At 35.5% G+C, this 21,305-nt stretch overlaps 1 protein-coding gene across 1 annotated transcript; it reads left to right on the top strand.

Annotated features, from left to right (window-relative positions):
* Positions 1-15,447: 15,447 nt before the first annotated feature.
* Positions 15,448-16,179, top strand: LOC130648641 (uncharacterized). The gene has a single exon (XM_057454697.1). The coding sequence runs from the start codon at positions 15,448-15,450 to the stop codon at positions 16,177-16,179; it is 732 nt and encodes a 243-aa protein (XP_057310680.1).
* The last annotated feature ends 5,126 nt before the right edge of the window (positions 16,180-21,305 follow it).

Here is a 21,305-nt window from a genome sequence, read left to right as displayed (position 1 = left end):
TACCACCGAGCCTAATGTAATCGCTGAATTCCAGCACTCACGTCAAATTAAGAAGAAAGTTATTCCTTGTAGACCAATTGGCTCATTTATCACATTTATAAAGTCACAGTCCAGAATCAGTTCATTTAATTCCCACAGTCAATCGTTTCACTGTTAAAAGCAATACAACTTAGTAATATTGGAAAAAATCACTAAATACATGTCGGTACGAATATGTGACGCAACTGTTGTAACTCAAACGTATTATGCCGCTAGAAAGTCAATGAAATGTAGTCTTTGAAACAGATCTTATTTATTCAGCGCGTGCTAACGGCCAGGACTGGTCCCACAGTAAGAAAAGTCTTATTTATCTAAAATTTTAAATAAAGCGCTACCATAGCGACCAGTGTAATCGCTGAGTTCCAGCAATCATGTCAAATTAAGATGAATGTTATTTCTTGTAGTCAAACTGGCTCATTTATCACATTTATAAGGTCAAAGTCCAAAATCAGTTCAATTATGTCCCACAGTCAAACGTTTCACTGTTAAAATCGATGCAAACTAGTAATATCCGAATACTATCGCTAAATACATGTTGGTACGAATATGTGACGCAACCGTTGTAACTCAAGCGGATTTATACCGCTAGAAAGTCAATGAAATGTAGTCTTTGAAACTGTTCCTATTTTTTCAGCGCGTGCTAACGGCCAGGATTGGTCCCAAAGTAAGAATAGACTTTTTTATCTAAATATTTTAATAAAGCGCTACCACAGAGCCTAATGTAATCGGTGAATTCCAGCACTCACGTCAATTTAAGAAGAAAGTTATTCCTTGGAGACCAATTGGCTCATTTATCACATTTATAAAGTCACAGTCCAGTATCAGTTCAATTAATTCCCACAGTCAATCGTTTCACTGTTAAAAGCAATACAACTTAGTAATATTGGAAAAAATCACTAAATACATGTTGGTACGAATATGTGACGCAACCGTTGTAACTCAAACGGATTGACACCGTTAGAAAGTCAATGAAATGCAGTTTTTGCAACTGTCTCTATTTCTTCAGCGCAAACTAACGGCTAGGATTGGTCCCACAGTAAAGAATGACTTATTTATCTTAATTTTTTTAACAAAGCGCTACCTCAGCGCCCAGTGTAATCGCTGAGTTCCAGCAATGATGTCAAATTAAGAAGACTGTTATTTCTTGTAGTCAAGTTGGCTTATTTATCACATTTATAATGTCAATGTCCAAAATCAGTTCAATTAAGTCCCACAGTCAAACGTTTCACTGTTAAAAGCGATGCAACCTAGTAATATCCGAATACTATCGCTAAATACATGTTGGTACGAATATGTGACGCAACCGTTGTAACTCAAACGGATTTATAACGCTAAAAAGTCAATGAAATGTAGTCTTTGAAACTGTTCTTATTTATTCAGCGAGTGCTAACGGCCAGGATTGGTCCCACAGTAAGAAAAGACTTATTTATCTAAATTTTTTAATAAAGCGCTACCACAGAGCCTAATGTAATCGGTGAATTCCAGCACTCACGTCAAATTAAGAAGAAAGTTATTCCTTGGAGACCAATTGGCTCATTTATCACATTTATAAAGTCACAGTCCAGTATCAGTTCAATTAATTCCCGCAGTCAATCGTTTTACTGTTAAAAGCAATACAACTTAGTAATATTGGAAAAAATCACTAAATACATGTTGGTACGAATATGTGAGGCAACCGTTGAAACTCAAACGGATTTATGCCGCTAGAAAGTCAATGAAATGTAGTTTTTGAAACAGTCTCTAATTCTTCAATGCGCGATAACGGCTAGGATTGGTTCCACAGTAAAAAATGACTTATTTATCTGAATTTTTTAATAAAGCGCTACCATAGCGCCCAGTGTAATCGCTGAGTTCCAGCAATCATGTCAAATTAACAAGAATGTTATTTCTTGTAGTCAAATTGGCTCATTTATCACATTTATAAGGTCAAAGTCCAAAATCAGTTCAATTATGTCCCACAGTCAAACGTTCCACTGTTAAAATCGATGCAAACTAGTAATATCCGAATACTATCGTTAAATACATGTTGGTACGAATATGTGACGCAACCGTTGTAACTCAAACGGATTTATACCGCTAGAAAGTCAATGAAATGTAGTCTTTGAAACTGTTCCTATTTATTCAGCGCGTGCTAACGGCCAGGATTGGTCCCACAGTAAGAAAAGATTATTTATCTAATTTTTTAATAAAGCGCTACCACCGAGCCTAATGTAATCGCTGAATTCCAGCACTCACGTCAAATTAAGAAGAAAGTTATTCCTTGTAGACCAATTGGCTCATTTATCACATTTATAAAGTCACAGTCCAGAATCAGTTCATTTAATTCCCACAGTCAATCGTTTCACTGTTAAAAGCAATACAACTTAGTAATATTGGAAAAAATCACTAAATACATGTCGGTACGAATATGTGACGCAACTGTTGTAACTCAAACGTATTATGCCGCTAGAAAGTCAATGAAATGTAGTCTTTGAAACAGATCTTATTTATTCAGCGCGTGCTAACGGCCAGGACTGGTCCCACAGTAAGAAAAGTCTTATTTATCTAAAATTTTAAATAAAGCGCTACCATAGCGACCAGTGTAATCGCTGAGTTCCAGCAATCATGTCAAATTAAGATGAATGTTATTTCTTGTAGTCAAACTGGCTCATTTATCACATTTATAAGGTCAAAGTCCAAAATCAGTTCAATTATGTCCCACAGTCAAACGTTTCACTGTTAAAATCGATGCAAACTAGTAATATCCGAATACTATCGCTAAATACATGTTGGTACGAATATGTGACGCAACCGTTGTAACTCAAGCGGATTTATACCGCTAGAAAGTCAATGAAATGTAGTCTTTGAAACTGTTCCTATTTTTTCAGCGCGTGCTAACGGCCAGGATTGGTCCCAAAGTAAGAATAGACTTTTTTATCTAAATATTTTAATAAAGCGCTACCACAGAGCCTAATGTAATCGGTGAATTCCAGCACTCACGTCAATTTAAGAAGAAAGTTATTCCTTGGAGACCAATTGGCTCATTTATCACATTTATAAAGTCACAGTCCAGTATCAGTTCAATTAATTCCCACAGTCAATCGTTTCACTGTTAAAAGCAATACAACTTAGTAATATTGGAAAAAATCACTAAATACATGTTGGTACGAATATGTGACGCAACCGTTGTAACTCAAACGGATTGACACCGTTAGAAAGTCAATGAAATGCAGCTAGGATTGGTCCCACAGTAAAGAATGACTTATTTATCTTAATTTTTTTAACAAAGCGCTACCTCAGCGCCCAGTGTAATCGCTGAGTTCCAGCAATGATGTCAAATTAAGAAGACTGTTATTTCTTGTAGTCAAGTTGGCTTATTTATCACATTTATAATGTCAATGTCCAAAATCAGTTCAATTAAGTCCCACAGTCAAACGTTTCACTGTTAAAAGCGATGCAACCTAGTAATATCCGAATACTATCGCTAAATACATGTTGGTACGAATATGTGACGCAACCGTTGTAACTCAAACGGATTTATAACGCTAAAAAGTCAATGAAATGTAGTCTTTGAAACTGTTCTTATTTATTCAGCGAGTGCTAACGGCCAGGATTGGTCCCACAGTAAGAAAAGACTTATTTATCTAAATTTTTTAATAAAGCGCTACCACAGAGCCTAATGTAATCGGTGAATTCCAGCACTCACGTCAAATTAAGAAGAAAGTTATTCCTTGGAGACCAATTGGCTCATTTATCACATTTATAAAGTCACAGTCCAGTATCAGTTCAATTAATTCCCGCAGTCAATCGTTTTACTGTTAAAAGCAATACAACTTAGTAATATTGGAAAAAATCACTAAATACATGTTGGTACGAATATGTGAGGCAACCGTTGAAACTCAAACGGATTTATGCCGCTAGAAAGTCAATGAAATGTAGTTTTTGAAACAGTCTCTAATTCTTCAATGCGCGATAACGGCTAGGATTGGTTCCACAGTAAAAAATGACTTATTTATCTGAATTTTTTAATAAAGCGCTACCATAGCGCCCAGTGTAATCGCTGAGTTCCAGCAATCATGTCAAATTAACAAGAATGTTATTTCTTGTAGTCAAATTGGCTCATTTATCACATTTATAAGGTCAAAGTCCAAAATCAGTTCAATTATGTCCCACAGTCAAACGTTCCACTGTTAAAATCGATGCAAACTAGTAATATCCGAATACTATCGTTAAATACATGTTGGTACGAATATGTGACGCAACCGTTGTAACTCAAACGGATTTATACCGCTAGAAAGTCAATGAAATGTAGTCTTTGAAACTGTTCCTATTTATTCAGCGCGTGCTAACGGCCAGGATTGGTCCCACAGTAAAAAAAGACTTATTTATCTAAATTTTTTAATAAAGCGCTACCACAGAGACTAATGTAATCGCTGAATTCCAGCACTTACGTCAAATTAAGAAGAAAGTTATTCCTTGGAGACCAATTGGCTAATTTATCACATTTATAAAGTCACAGTCCAGAATCAGTTCAATTAATTTCCACAGTCAATCGTTTCACTGTTAAAAGCATTACAACTTAGTAATATTGGAAAAAATCATTAAATACATGTTGGTACGAATATGTGACGCAACCGTTGTAACTCAAACGGATTGACACCCTTAGAAAGTCAATGAAATGCAGTTTTTGCAACTGTCTCTATTTCTTCAGCGCGAACTAACGGCCAGGATTGGTCCCACAGTAAGAAAAGTCTTATTTATCTAAAATTTTAAATGAAGCGCTACAACAGAGCCTAATGAAATCGCTGAATTCCAGCAATCATGTCAAATTAAGAAGAATGTTATTGCTTTGAGACCAATTGGCTCATTTATCACATTTATGAGGTCACAGTCCAGAATCAGTTAAATTAATTCCCACAGTCAATCGTTTCACTGTTAAAAGCAATACAACTTAGTAATATTGGAAGAAAATCACTAAATACATGTTGGTACGAATATGTGAGGCAACCGTTGAAACTCAAACGGATTTATGCCGCTAGAAAGTCAATGAAATGTAGTTTTTGAAACTGTTCCTATTTATTTAGCGCGTGCTAACGGGCAGGATTGGTCCCACGGTAAGAGAAGACTTATTTATCTACATTTTTTAATAAAGCGCTACCACCGAGGCTAATGTAATCGCTGAATTCCAGCAATCATGTCAAATTAAGAAGAATGTTATTGCTTGGAGACCGATTGGCTCATTTATGACATTTATGAGGTCACAGTCCAGAATCAGTTCAATTGATTCCCACAGTCAATCGTTTCACTGTTAAAAGCAATACAACTTAGTAATATTGGAAGAAAATCACTAAATACATGTTGGTACGAATATGTGAGGCAACTGTTGAAACTCAAACGGATTTATGCCGCTAGAAAGTCAATGAAATGTAGTTTTCGAAGCAGTCTCTAATTCTTCAATGCGCAATAACGGCCAGGATTGGTCCCACAGTTAGAAAAGACTTATTTATCTAAATTTTTTAATAAAGCGCTACCACAGAGCCTAATGTAATCGCTGAATTCCAGCACACACGTCAAATTAAGAAGAAAGTTATTCCTTGGAGACCAATTGGCTAATTTATCACATTTATAAAGTCACAGTCCAGAATCAGTTCAATTAATTCCCACAGTCAATCGTTTCACTGTTAAAAGCAATACAACTTAGTAATATTGGAAAAACTCACTAAATACATGTTGGTACGAATATGTGACGCAACCGTTGTAACTCAAACGGATTGACACCCTTAGAAAGTCAATGAAATGCAGTTTTTGCAACTGTCTCTATTTCTTCAGCGCGAACTAACGGCCAGGATTGGTCCCACAGTAAGAAAAGTCTTATTTATCTAAAATTTTAAATGAAGCGCTACAACAGAGCCTAATGTAATCGCTGAATTCCAGCAATCATGTCAAATTAAGAAGAATGTTATTGGTTTGAGACCAATTGGCTCATTTATCACATTTATGAGGTCACAGTCCAGAATCAGTTCAATTAATTCCCACAGTCAATCGTTTCACTGTTAAAAGCAATACAACTTAGTAATATCGGAAGAAAATCACTAAATACATGTTGGTACGAATATGTGAGGCAACCGTTGAAACTCAAACGGATTTATGCCGTTAGAAAGTCAATGAAATGTAGTTTTTGAAACTGTTCCTATTTATTTAGCGCGTGCTAACGGGCAGGATTGGTCCCACGGTAAGAGAAGACTTATTTATCTCCATTTTTTAATAAAGCGCTACCACCGAGCCTAATGTAATCGCTGAATTCCAGCAATCATCTCAAATTAAGAAAAATGTTATTGCTTGGAGACCAATTGGCTCATTTATGACATTTATGAGGTCACAGTCCAGAATCAGTTCAATTAATTCCCACAGTCAATCGTTTCACTGTTAAAAGCAATACAACTTAGTAATATTGGAAGAAAATCACTAAATACATGTTGGTACGAATATGTGAGGCAACCGTTGAAACTCAAACGGATTTATGCTGCTAGAAAGTCAATGAAATGTAGTCTTTGAAACTGGTCTTATTTATTCAGCGAGTGCTAACGGCCAGGATTGGTCCCACAGTAAGAAAAGACTTATTTATCTAATTTTTTTAATAAAGCGCTACCACAGAGCCTAATGTAATCGCTGAATTCCAGCACTCACGTCAAATTAAGAAGAAAGTTATTCCTTGGAGACCAATTGGCTCATTTATCACATTTATAAAGTCACAGTCCAGAATCAGTTCAATTAATTCCCACAGTCAATCGTTTCACTGTTAAAAGCAATACAACTTAGTAATATTGGATAAAAATCACTAAATACATGTTGGTACGAATATGTAAGGCAACTGTTGAAACTCAAACGGATTTATGCCGCTAGAAAGTCAATGAAATGTAGTTTTCGAAGCAGTCTCTAATTCTTCAATGCGCGATAACGGCCAGGATTGGTCCCACAGTAAGAAAAGACTTATTTATCTAAATTTTTTAATAAAGCGCTACCACAGAGCCTAATGTAATCGCTGAATTCCAGGACTCACGTCAAATTAAGAAGAAAGTTATTCCTTGGAGACCAATTGGCTCATTTATCACATTTATAAAGTCACAGTCCAGAATCAGTTCAATTAATTCCCACAGTCAATCGTTTCACTGTTAAAAGCAATACAACTTAGTAATATTTGAAAAAATCACTAAATACATGTTGGTACGAATATGTGACGCAACCGTTGTAACTCAAACGGATTTATAACGCTAAAAAGTCAATGAAATGTAGTCTTTGAAACTGTTCTTATTTATTCTGCGCGACTTATTTATCTAAGTTTCTAAATAAAGCGCTACGACAGAGCCTAATGTAATCGCTGAATTCCAGCAATCATGTCAAATTAAGAAGAATGTTATTGCTTGGAGACCAATTGGCTCATTTATCACATTTATAAGGTCAAAGTCCAAAATCAGTTCAATTATGTCCGACAGTCAAACGTTTCACTGTTAAAATCGATGCAAACTAGTAATATCCGAATACTATCGCTAAATACATGTTGGTACGAATATGTGACGCAACCGTTGTAACTCAAACGGATTTATACCGCTAGAAATTCAATTAAATGTAGTCTTTGAAACTGTTCCTATTTTTTCAGCGCGTGCTAACGGCCAGGATTATTCCCACAGTAAGAAAAGACTTATTTATCTAAATTTTTTATTAAAGCGCTACCACAGAGACTAAAGTAATCGCTGAATTCAAGCACTCACGTCAAATTAAGAAGAAAGTTATTCCTTGGAGACCAATTGGCTCATTTATCACATTTATAAAGCCACAGTCCAGCATCAGTTCAATTAATTCCCACAGTCAATCGTTTCACTGTTAAAAGCAATACAACATAGTAATATTGGAAAAAATCACTAAATACATGTTGGTACGAATATGTGACGCAAACGTTGTAACTCAAACGGATTGACACCGTTAGAAAGTCAATGAAATGCAGTTTTTGCAACTGTCTCTATTTCTTCAGCGCGAACTAACGGCCAGGATTGGTCCCACAGTAAGAAAAGTCTCATTTATCTAAAATTTAAAATAAAGCGCTACAACAGAGCCTAATGCAATCGCTGAATTCCAGCAATCATGTCAAATTAAGAAGAATGTTATTGCTTGGAGACCAATTGGCTCATTTATCACATTTATGAGGTCACAGTCCAGAATCACTTCAATTAATTACCACAGTCAATCGTTTCACTGTTAAAAGCAATACAACTTAGTAATATTGGAAGAAAATCACTAAATACATGTTGGTACGAATATGTGAGGCAACTGTTGAAACTCAAACGGATTTATGCCGCTAGAAAGTCAATGAAATGTAGTTTTCGAAACAGTCTCTAATTCTTCAATGCGCAATAACGGCCAGGATTGGTCCCACAGTAAGAAAAGACTTATTTATCTAAATTTTTTAATAAAGCGCTACCACAGAGCCTAATGTAATCGCTGAATTCCAGCACTCACGTCAAATTAAGAAGAAAGTTATTCCTTGGAGACCAATTGGCTCATTTATCACATTTATAAAGTCACAGTCCAGAATCAGTTCAATTAATTCCCACAGTCAATCGTTTCACTGTTAAAAGCAATACAACTTAGTAATATTTGAAAAAATCACTAAATACATGTTGGTACGAATATGTGACGCAACCGTTGTAACTCAAACGGATTTATAACGCTAAAAAGTCAATGAAATGTAGTCTTTGAAACTGTTCTTATTTATTCTGCGCGACTTATTTATCTAAGTTTCCAAATAAAGCGCTACGACAGAGCCTAATGTAATCGCTGAATTCCAGCAATCATGTCAAATTAAGAAAAATGTTATTGCTTGGAGACCAATTGGCTCATTTATCACATTTATAAGGTCAAAGTCCAAAATCAGTTCAATTATGTCCCACAGTCAAACGTTTCACTGTTAAAATCGATGCAAACTGGTAATATCCGAATACTATCGCTAAATACATGTTGGTACGAATATGTGACGCAACCGTTGTAACTCAAACGGATTTATGCCGCTAGAAAGTCAATGAAATGTAGTCTTTGAAACTGTTCCTATTTTTTCAGCGCGTGCTAACGGCCAGGATTATTCCCACAGTAAGAAAAGACTTATTTATCTAAATTTTTTATTAAAGCACTACCCCAGAGCCTAAAGTAATCGCTGAATTCCAGCACTCACGTCAAATTAAGAAGAAAGTTATTCCTTGGAGACCAATTGGCTCATTTATCACATTTATAAAGTCACAGTCCAGAATCAGTTCAATTAATTCCCACAGTCAATCGTTTCACTGTTAAAAGCAATACAACTTAGTAATATTGGAAAAAATCACTAAATACATGTTGGTACGAATATGTGACGCAACCGTTGTAACTCAAACGGATTGACACCGTTAGAAAGTCAATGAAATGCAGTTTTTGCAACTGTCTCTATTTCGTCAGCGCGTGCTAACGGCCAGGATTGGTCCCACAGTAAGAAAAGACTTATTTATCTAAATTTTTTATTAAAGGGCTACCACAGAGCCTAATGTAATCGCTGAATTCCAGCACTCACGTCAAATTAAGAAGAAAGTTGTTCCTTGGAGACCAATTGGCTCATTTATCACATTTATAAAGTCACAGTCCAGAATCAGTTCAATTAATTCCCACAGTCAATCGTTTCACTGTTAAAAGCAATACAACATAGTAATATTGGAAAAAATCACTAAATACATGTTGGTACGAATATGTGACGCAAACGTTGTAACTCAAACGGATTGACACCGTTAGAAAGTCAATGAAATGCAGTTTTTGCAACTGTCTCTATTTCTTCAGCGCGAACTAACGGCCAGGATTGGTCCCACAGTAAGAAAAGACTTATTTATCTAAATTTTTTATTAAAGCGCTACCGCAGAGCCTAATGTAATCGCTGAATTCCAGCACTCACGTCAAATATCCGAATACTATCGCTAAATACATGTTAGTACGAATATGTGACGCAACCGTTGTAACTTAAACGGATTTATAACGCTAAAAAGTCAATGAAATGTAGTCTTTGAAACAGTTCTTATTTATTCAGCGAGTGCTAACGGCCAGGATTATTCCCACAGTAAGAAAAGACTTATTTATCTAAATTTTTTATTAAAGCGCTACCACAGAGCCTAAAGTAATCGCTGAATTCCAGCACTCACGTCAAATTAAGAAGAAAGTTATTCCTTGGAGACCAATTGGCTCATTTATCACATTTATAAAGTCACAGTCCAGAATCAGTTCAATTAATTCCCACAGTCAATCGTTTCACTGTTAAAAGCAATACAACTTAGTAATATTGGAAAAAATCACTAAGTACATGTTGGTACGAATATGTGACGCAACCGTTGTAACTTAAACGGATTTATAACGCTAAAAAGTCAATGAAATGTAGTCTTTGAAACAGTTCTTATTTATTCAGCGAGTGCAAACGGCCAGGATTATTCCCACAGTAAGAAAAGACTTATTTATCTAAATTTTTTATTAAAGCGCTACCACAGAGCCTAAAGTAATCGCTGAATTCCAGCACTCACGTCAAATTAAGAAGAAAGTTATTCCTTGGAGACCAATTGGCTCATTTATCACATTTATAAAGTCACAGTCCAGAATCAGTTCAATTAATTCCCACAGTCAATCGTTTCACTGTTAAAAGCAATACAACTTAGTAATATCGGAAAAAAATCACTAAATACATGTTGGTACGAATATGTGAGGCAACTGTTGAAACTCAAACGGATTTATGCCGCTAGAAAGTAAATGAAATGTAGTTTTTGAAACAGTCTCTAATTCTTCAATGCGCGATAACGGCCAGGATTGGTCCCACAGTAAGAATAGACTTATTTATCTAAATTTTTTAATAAAGCGCTACAACAGAGCCTAATATAATCGCTGAATTCCAGCACTCACGTCAAATTAAGAAGAAAGTTATTCCTTGGAGACCAATTGGCTCATTTATCACATTTATAAAGTCACAGTCCAGAATCAGTTCAATTAATTCCCACAGTCAATCGTTTCACTGTTAAAAGCAATACAACTTAGTAATATTTGAAAAAATCACTAAATAAATGCTGGTACGAATATGTGACGCAACCGTTGTAACTCAAACGGATTTATAACGCTAAAAAGTCAATGAAATGTAGTCTTTGAAACTGTTCTTATTTATTCTGCGCGACTTATTTATCTAAGTTTCTAAATAAAGCGCTACGACAGAGCCTAATGTAATCGCTGAATTCCAGCAATCATGTCAAATTAAGAAGAATGTTATTGCTTGGAGACCAATTGGCTTATTTATCACATTTATAAGGTCAAAGTCCAAGAGCAGTTCAGTTAAATCCCCCAGTCAATCGTTTCACTGTTAAAAGCGATGCAACCTAGTAATATCCGAATACTATCGCTAAATACATGTTGGTACGAGTATGTGACGCAACCGTTGTAACTCAAACGGATTTATGCCGCTAAAAAGTCAATGAAATGTAGTCTTTGAAACAGTTCCTATTTATTTTGCGCGACTTATTTATCTAAGTTTGTAAATAAAGCGCTACGACATAGCCTAATGTAATCGCTGAATTCCAGCAATCATGTCAAATTAAGAAGAATGTTATTTCTTGGAGACCAATTGGCTCATTTATCACAGTTAAAAGGTCACAGTCCAAAATCAGTTCAATTAATACCCACAGTCAATCGTTTCACTGTTAAAAGCAATACAACTTAGTAATATCGGAAGAAAATCACTAATTACATGTTGGTACGAATATGTGACGCAACCGTTGTAACTCAAACGGATTGACACCGTTAGAAAGTCAATGAAATGTAGTCTTTGAAACTGTTCCTATTTATTCAGCGCGTGCTAACGGCCAGGATTGGTCCCACAGTAAGAAAAGACTTATTTATATAATTTTTTAATAAAGCGCTACCACAGAGCCTAATGTAATCGCTGAATTCCAGCACTCACGTCAAATTAAGAAGAAAGTTATTCCTTGGAGACCAATTGGCTCATTTATGACATTTATAAAGTCACAGTCCAGAATCAGCTCAATTAATTCCCACAGTCAATCGTTTCACTGTTAAAAGCAGTACAACTTAGTAATATCGAAAGAAAATCACTAAATACATGTTGGTACGAATATGTGACGCAACCGTTGTAACTCAAACGGTATGACACCGTTAGAAAGTCAATGAAATGTAGTTTTTGAAACTGTCTCTATTTCTTCATTGCGCGAAAACGGCTAGGATTGGTCCCACAGTAAAAAATGACTTACTTAACTTAATTTTTAAATAAAGCGCTACCACAGCGCCCAGTGTAATCACTGAGTTCCAGCAATTATTTCAAATTAAGAAGAATGTTACTTCTTGTAGTCAAAATGTCTCCTTTATAACATTTATAAGGTCAAAGTCCAAAATCAGTTCAATTAAGTCCCACAGTCAATTGTTGCACTGTTGAAAGCGATACAACTTAGTAATATTGGAAAAAATCACTAAATACATGTTGGTACGAATATGTGACGCAACCGTTGTAACTCAAACGGATTGACACCGTTAGAAAGTCAATGAAATTTAGTCCTTGAAACTGTTCTTATTTATTCAGCGAGTGCTAACGGCCAGGATTGGTCCCACAGTAAGAAAAGACTTATTCATCTAAATTTTTTAATAAAGCGCTACCACAGAGCTTAAGGTAATCGCTGAATTCCAGCACTCACGTCAAATTAAGAAGAAATTTATTCCTTGCAGACCAATTGGCTTATTGATCACATTTATAAAGTCACAGTCCAGAATCAGTTCAATTAATTCCCACAGTCAATCGCTTCACTGTTAAAAGCAATACAACTTAGTAATATTGGAAGAAAATCACTAAATACATGTTGGTACGAAGATATGAGGCAACCGTTGTAACTCAAACGGATTGACACCGTTAGAAAGTCAATGAAATGTAGTCTTTGAAACTGTTCCTATTTATTCAGCGCGTGCTAACGGCCAGGATTGGTCCCACAGTAAGAAAAGACTTATTTATATAATTTTTTAATAAAGCGCTACCACAGAGCCTAATGTAATCGCTGAATTCCAGCACTCACGTCAAATTAAGAAGAAAGTTATTCCTTGGAGACCAATTGGCTCATTTATGACATTTATAAAGTCACAGTCCAGAATCAGCTCAATTAATTCCCACAGTCAATCGTTTCACTGTTAAAAGCAATACAACTTAGTAATATCGAAAGAAAATCACTAAATACATGTTGGTACGAATATGTGACGCAACCGTTGTAACTCAAACGGTATGACACCGTTAGAAAGTCAATGAAATGTAGTTTTTGAAACTGTATCTATTTCTTCATTGCGCGAAAACGGCTAGGATTGGTCCCACAGAGAAAAATGACTTACTTAACTTAATTTTTAAATAAAGCGCTACCACAGCGCCCAGTGTAATCACTGAGTTCCAGCAATTATTTCAAATTAAGAAGAATGTTACTTCTTGTAGTCAAAATGTCTCCTTTATAACATTTATAAGGTCAAAGTCCAAAATCAGTTCAATTAAGTCCCACAGTCAATTGTTGCACTGTTGAAAGCGATACAACTTAGTAATATTGGAAAAAATCACTAAATACATGTTGGTACGAATATGTGACGCAACCGTTGTAACTCAAACGGATTTATAACGCTAAAAAGTCAATGAAATTTAGTCCTTGAAACTGTTCTTATTTATTTAGCGAGTGCTAACGGCCAGGATTGGTCCCACAGTAAGAAAAGACTTATTTATCTAAATTTTTTAATAAAGCGCTACCACAGAGCTTAAGGTAATCGCTGAATTCCAGCACTCACGTCAAATTAAGAAGAAATTTATTCCTTGGAGACCAATTGGCTCATTGATCACATTTATAAAGTCACAGTCCAGAATCAGTTCAATTAATTCCCACAGTCAATCGCTTCACTGTTACAAGCAATACAACTTAGTAATATTGGAAGAAAATCACTAAATACATGTTGGTACGAATATGTGAGGCAACCGTTGAAACTCAAACGGATTTTTGCCAAATCAAATCAAAATAAGTCAAATTAAGAAGAATGTTATTTCTTGTAGTCAAACTGGCTCATTTATCACATTTATAAGGTCAAAGTCCAAAATCAGTTCAATTTTGTCCCACAGTCAAACGTTTCAATGTTAAAATCGATGCAAACTGGTGATATCCGAATGCTATCGCTAAATACATGTTGGTACGAATATGTGACGCAACAGTTGTAACTCAAACGGATTTATACCGCTAGAATGTCAATGAAATGTAGTCTTTGAAACTGTTCCTATTTATTCAGCGCGTGCTAACGGCCAGGATTGGTCCCACAGTAAGAAAAGACTTATTTATCTAAGTTTTTAAATAAAGCGCTACGACAGAGCCTAATGTAATCGCTGAATTCCAGCACTCACGTCAAATTAAGAAGAAAGTTATTCCTTGGATACCAATTCCCCGTTCCCTCTATACGGCTAATTCGCAATGCATTATGGTAGTTGTATTCCGCGAAAACGTAAACAAACCATTCGTAGTAACAAAAATGGCCGAACAAGTACACTTCATCCTTAATTCTACTCAAAACCAAAGCGATATACAAAATTCTAATCAAGACAACAGTTTTTTTCAAAACTTGGGCTCTCCTGCAAGCATTGGCTCAAACTTTTCATCAAGTTCAAGCTTTTTATTGCAAGCTAAAAGTAAAGGAGGAGGGATAACTTGCTGTGTACCTCTCTGTCAAAACAACTCAAAGAAGAATCCAGACTTATCTTTTTATGTCATTCCTAAAGACTCAGAGCTTCGAAAGAAATGGCTTTTTATGATCAGTAGAAAGGATTTTGTACCTTCTACATCGCATAGAGTTTGCTCTGTTCATTTCACTGGTGGAAAGAAGACATATATGAACAATGTTCCCACAATAGTCCCAAAAACTATCAAACCAACAGCTAGCAAACCAAGAAAAACTCTCAACAGTACAAACTGTAAATTGCAACTATTTTCTCCTGTGAGGGCTACGACAAATGACATTGCTGCAGAATTATCTGTGGAGGAAGAGTTAAAACAAGAGTTGGAAAAATTGAGAGCCGAAATTAGTTGTATGAGAATTCATGAAAAGGAACTTGATCAAACTATTGAAAAACAACAAGCCACTATAAGTGACATAGCATTTTCAATTGACCGGTTTAAACACAATGAAGCACACTTTAAGTTTTATACCGGATTCGAATCTTATAAATTATTCAAAGCAGTTTTAGAATATTTACAACCAGCTGCAAATAAACTAATATATTGGGGTTCAAATACTAACACTGAAAATACAAAAAATATAAACTCTACAAAACGAGGCCGATCACGATCATTGAGCGCAGAAGAAGAATTCTTTATGATACTGGTTCGAATTCGATGTGGACTTTTGTTAGAAGATATGGCTGTTCGATTTAATATGTCGACAAGTCACATAAGCAGAATATTGATTACATGGACAGATTTTTTACATTCACAATTCCGTATGCTTCCAATATGGGCTTCAAAAGAAACAGTACAAAATAGAATGCCGAAATGTTTTCAAAAAAGTTACCCAAATACCCGTGTCATATTAGATTGTACAGAAGTATTTGTGGAAATGCCTACGTCATATCGCACACAGTCCAGTACCTTTTCAAATTACAAACACCATAATACAGCAAAAGGATTAGTCGGAATAGCTCCTGATGGATCAGTGACATTTGTCTCTGATTTGTATGGTGGACGCTTTTCGGATAAACGAATAACAAAAGATAGTGGTATATACGATTTGCTAGAGCCTGGGGATTCTGTGATGGCTGATAGAGGATTTGAGCTCGAGGAAGATTTACCTGATGGAGTAACATTAAATATTCCACCATTTTTAGATGGAAAACCTCAGCTAAGTTTATTAGAGGAAAACGAAACTAGAAGAATAGCATCTGTACGTGTACATGTCGAACGAGCAATCGAACGTATAAAAAATTACAGAATTTTACAAACAGTTTTCAAACTATCAATGGCTGCTGAACTCAATAAGATATGGGTTATTTGTTGTTATTTAGTTAATTTTTTACCACAGTTGGTACCAGATGTAAATACGAATGACTAAAAATTATAAACTTTCGTACACTATATATATATATATATACTAGATCATGAAATATAAAGACAAAACAATATTGTGAGGAAACAATTTTATTTACTCACACTGTTGTTCTGTAATGTTGCTGTGCATGAAAGTGAAATAAAAGTGTGTTAGCTCAGGCAAAGTAATTCTGTTCCATTTCGCAAACAGTGGTGTAGAACAAAATTTTCTATTTCCTGTGACCAACGGTCTTTTGCGACTTTCATTTGTGTCTTTCGTAAGGTCTGCTTTCTCGAATGCCATTGCAGAAAATTTTATTGGTGCAGAATTTGCACTTTCTCCAGGTACATGCCATTTTTGTAACAAATCTGTGCATGTCTTGTCATCAGGGACAATTTTTAAGTCCAACTGTTTGTATTCAACCAATTGAAATAGAACTGCTGCGACATGCTTACAGCATCCTCCTGCTCCAGCTTTACATAAACATTTCGCATACAAAATATCACCACTTCTTTGACACAGGTGGACATAAACAGAATATTTTTCTCTTTTCATGGAAGCAGCTACAAAACATTTCACAAGAAAAGTTAATTTTTCAGCCATAACATTACTTTTAACTCTCACTTTCTTCACGTAGCTCTCCTTGAATAGTTGGTATCCAAGAATTTTATGCTTTGTAGCACCCTTCGGCTTGCTATCACAGCTATTTCCAAGAACTAAATATTGGTGAATTTTCTCCTGGGTGATCGAAGGCATAGCTGCAAGATCAGTTGACCATTGACTTATATCTTCGTGTGTTCTTTCCTCCACTTCTTCGTCCCTCTCGGCATTTGTTAATTCTTTAAAAACAGGTCTTGGTACCACACAAGAGCTTTGAGAAAAGCTAGGCCCAAGATCTGTAGAGCTTAAAATTATATCTAAATCTGTATCCTTATTTATTACTTCCATTTCGACTTCTTTCACTCCTAAAACCTCACTAACTAACAATATTTAAATGTTTACATCAATAACACGGGTTTTGGATAAGGGAGATAATGATTTTCTTGAGGAGATTTGAAAATTATCACAAACAATAACGGCTTTTTGTTATTATCGCCACAATAAAAAGAATGCTGTTATTTATTTACAAACTCTCGCTTCTGGGAGGGAAAACTGTAGAATACAACTACCATAATGCATTGCGAATTAGCCGTATAGAGGGAACGGGGAATTGGCTCATTTATCACATTTATAAAGTCACAGTCCAGAATCAGTTCAACTAATTCCCACAGTCAATCGTTTTACTGTTAAAAGCAATACAACTTAGAAATATTGGAAAAAATCACTAAATACATGTTGGTACGAATATGTGACGCAACCCTTGTAACTTAAACAACAGAGCCTAATGAAATCGCTGAATTCCAGCAATCATGTCAAATTAAGAAGAATGTTATTGCTTGGAGACCAATTGGCTCATTTATCACATTTATGAGGTCACAGTCCAGAATCACTTCAATTAATTCCCACAGTCAATCGTTTCACTGTTAAAAGCAATACAACTTAGTAATATTGGAAGGAAATCACTAAATACATGTTGGTACGAATATGTGAGGCAACTGTTGAAACTCAAACGGATTTATGCCGCTGGAAAGTCAATGAAATGTAGTTTTCGAAACAGTCTCTAATTCTTCAATGCACGATAACGGCCAGGATTGGTCCCACAGTAAGAAAAGACTTATTTATCTAAATTTTTTAATAAAGCGCTACCACAGAGCCTAATGTAATCGCTGAATTCCAGCACTCACGTCAAATTAAGAAGAAAGTTATTCCTTGGAGACCAATTGGCTCATTTATCACATTTATAAAGTCACAGTCCAGAATCAGTTCAATTAATTCCCACAGTCAATCGTTTCACTGTTAAAAGCAATGCAACTTAGTAATATTTGAAAAAATCTCTAAATACATGTTGGTACGAATATGTGACGCAACCGTTGTAACTCAAACGGATTTATAACGCTAAAAAGTCAATGAAATGTAGTCTTTGAAACTGTTCTTATTTATTCTGCGCGACTTATTTATCTAAGTTTCTAAATAAACCGCTACGACAGAGCCTAATGTAATCGCTGAATTCCAGCAATCATGTCAAATTAAGAAGAATGTTATTGCTTGGAGACCAATTGGCTCATTTATCACATTTATGAGGTCACAGTCCAGAATCAATTCAATTAATTCCCACAGTCAATCGTTTCACTGTTAAAAGCAATACAACTTAGTAATATTGGAAGAAAATCACTAAATACATGTTGGTACGAATATGTGAGGCAACTGTTGAAACTCAAACGGATTTATGCCGCTAGAAAGTCAATGAAATGTAGTTTTCAAAACAGTCTCTAATTCTTCAATGCGCGATAACGGCCAGGATTGGTCCCACAGTAAAGAATGACTTATTTATCTTAATTTTTTTAACACAGCGCTACCTCAGCGCCCAGTGTAATCGCTGAGTTCCAGTAATGATGTCAAATTAAGAAGACTGTTATTTCTTGTAGTCAAATTGGCTTTTTTATCACATTTATAATGTCAATCTCCAAAATCAGTTCAATTAAGTCCCACAGTAAAACGTTTCACTGTTAAAAGCGATGCAACCTAGTAATATCCGAATACTATCGCTAAATACATGTTGGTACGAATATGTGACGCAACCGTTGTAACTCAAACGGATTTATAACGCTAAAAAGTCAATGAAATGTAGTCTTTGAAACTGTTCTTATTTATTCAGCGAGTGCTAACGGCCAGGATTGGTCCCACAGTAAGAAAAGACTTATTTATCTAAATTTTTTAATAAAGCGCTACCACAGAGCCTAATGTAATCGGTGAATTCCAGCACTCACGTCAAATTAAGAAGAAAGTTATTCCTTGGAGACCAATTGGCTCATTTATCACATTTATAAAGTCACAGTCCAGCATCAGTTCAATTAATTCCCACCGTCAATCGTTTTACTGTTAAAAGCAATACAACTTAGTAATATTGGAAAAAATCACTAAATACATGTTGGTACGAATATGTGAGGCAACCGTTGAAACTCAAACGGATTTATGCCGCTAGAAAGTCAATGAAATGTAGTTTTTGAAACAGTCTCTAATTCTTCAATGCGCGATAACGGCTAGGATTGGTTCCACAGTAAAAAATGACTTATTTATCTGAATTTTTTAATAAAGCGCTACCATTGCGCCCAGTGTAATCGCTGAGTTCCAGCAATCATGTCAAATTAAGAAGAATGTTATTTCTTGTAGTCAAACTGGCTCATTTATCACATTTATGAGGTCAAAGTCCCAAATCAGTTCAATTTTGTCCCACAGTCAAACGTTCCACTGTTAAAATCGATGCAAACTAGTAATATCCGAATACTATCGTTAAATACATGTTGGTACGAATATGTGACGCAACCGTTGTAACTCAAACGGATTTATACCGCTAGAAAGTCAATGAAATGTAGTCTTTGAAACTGTTCCTATTTATTCAGCGCGTGCTAACGGCCAGGATTGGTCCCACAGTAAAAAAAGACTTATTTATCTAAATTTTTTAATAAAGCGCTACCACAGAGACTAATGTAATCGCTGAATTCCAGCACTTACGTCAAATTAAGAAGAAAGTTATTCCTTGGAGACCAATTGGCTAATTTATCACATTTATAAAGTCACAGTCCAGAATCAGTTCAATTAATTCCCCCAGTCAATCGTTTCACTGTTAAAAGCAATACAACTTAGTAATATTGGAAAAAATCATTAAATACAGGTTGGTACGAATATGTGACGCAACCGTTGTAACTCAAACGGATTGACACCCTTAGAAAGTCAATGAAATGCAGTTTTTGCAACTGTCTCTATTTCTTCAGCGCGAACTAACGGCCAGGATTGGTCCCACAGTAAGAAAAGTCTTATTTATCTAAAATTTTAAATGAAGAGCTACAACAGAGCCTAATGAAATCGCTGAATTCCAGCAATCATGTCAAATTAAGAAGAATGTTATTGCTTTGAGACCAATTGGCTCATTTATCACATTTATGAGGTCACAGTCCAGAATCAGTTCAATTAATTCCCACAGTCAATCGTTTCACTGTTAAAAGCAATACAACTTAGTAATATTGGAAGAAAATCACTAAATACATGTTGGTACGAATATGTGAGGCAACCGTTGAAACTCAAACGGATTTATGCCGCTAGAAAGTCAATGAAATGTAGTTTTTGAAACTGTTCCTATTTATTTAGCGCGTGCTAACGGGCAGGATTGGTCCCACGGAAAGAGAAGACTTATTTATCTACATTTTTTAATAAAGCGCTACCACCGAGCCTAATGTAATCGCTGAAATCCAGCAATCATGTCAAATTAAGAAGAATGTTATTGCTTGGAGACCAATTGGCTCATTTATGAAATTTATGAGGTCACAGTCCAGAATCAGTTCAATTAATTCCCACAGTCAATCGTTTCACTGTTAAAAGCAATACAACTTAGTAATATTGGAAGAAAATCACTAAATACATGTTGGTACGAATATGTGAGGCCACTATTGAAACTCAAACGGATTTATGCCGCTAGAAAGTCAATGAAATGTAGTTTTCGAAGCAGTCTCTAATTCTTCAATGCGCGATAACGGCCAGGATTGGTCCCACAGTTAGAAAAGACTTATTTATCTAAATTTTTTAACAAAGCGCTACCACAGAGCCTAATGTAATCGCTGAATTCCAGCACACACGTCAAATTAAGAAGAAAGTTATTCCTTGGAGACCAATTGGCTCATTTATCACATTTATTAAGTCACAGTCCAGAATCAGTTCAATTAATTCCCACAGTCAATCGTTTCACTGTTAAAAGCAATACAACTTAGTAATATTTGAAAAAATCACTAAATACATGTTGGTACGAATATGTGACGCAACCGTTGTAACTCAAACGGATTTATACCGCTAGAAAGTTAATGAAATGTAGTCTTTGAAACTGTTCCTATTTATTCAGCGCGTGCTAACGGCCAGGATTGGTCCCACAGTAAGAAAAGACTTATTTATCTAAATTTTTTAATAAAGCGCTACCACAGAGTCTAATGTAATCGCTGAATTCCAGCACTTACGTCAAATTAAGAAGAAAGTTATTCCTTGGAGACCAATTGGCTAATTTA

The sequence above is a fragment of the Hydractinia symbiolongicarpus genome, chromosome 7 (assembly GCF_029227915.1).
Source record: "Hydractinia symbiolongicarpus strain clone_291-10 chromosome 7, HSymV2.1, whole genome shotgun sequence".
NCBI classification, from domain to species: domain Eukaryota; kingdom Metazoa; phylum Cnidaria; class Hydrozoa; order Anthoathecata; family Hydractiniidae; genus Hydractinia; species Hydractinia symbiolongicarpus.
Note: the sequence above shows the minus strand (reverse complement) of the source record. Positions and strands in the feature narration are given on the sequence as shown.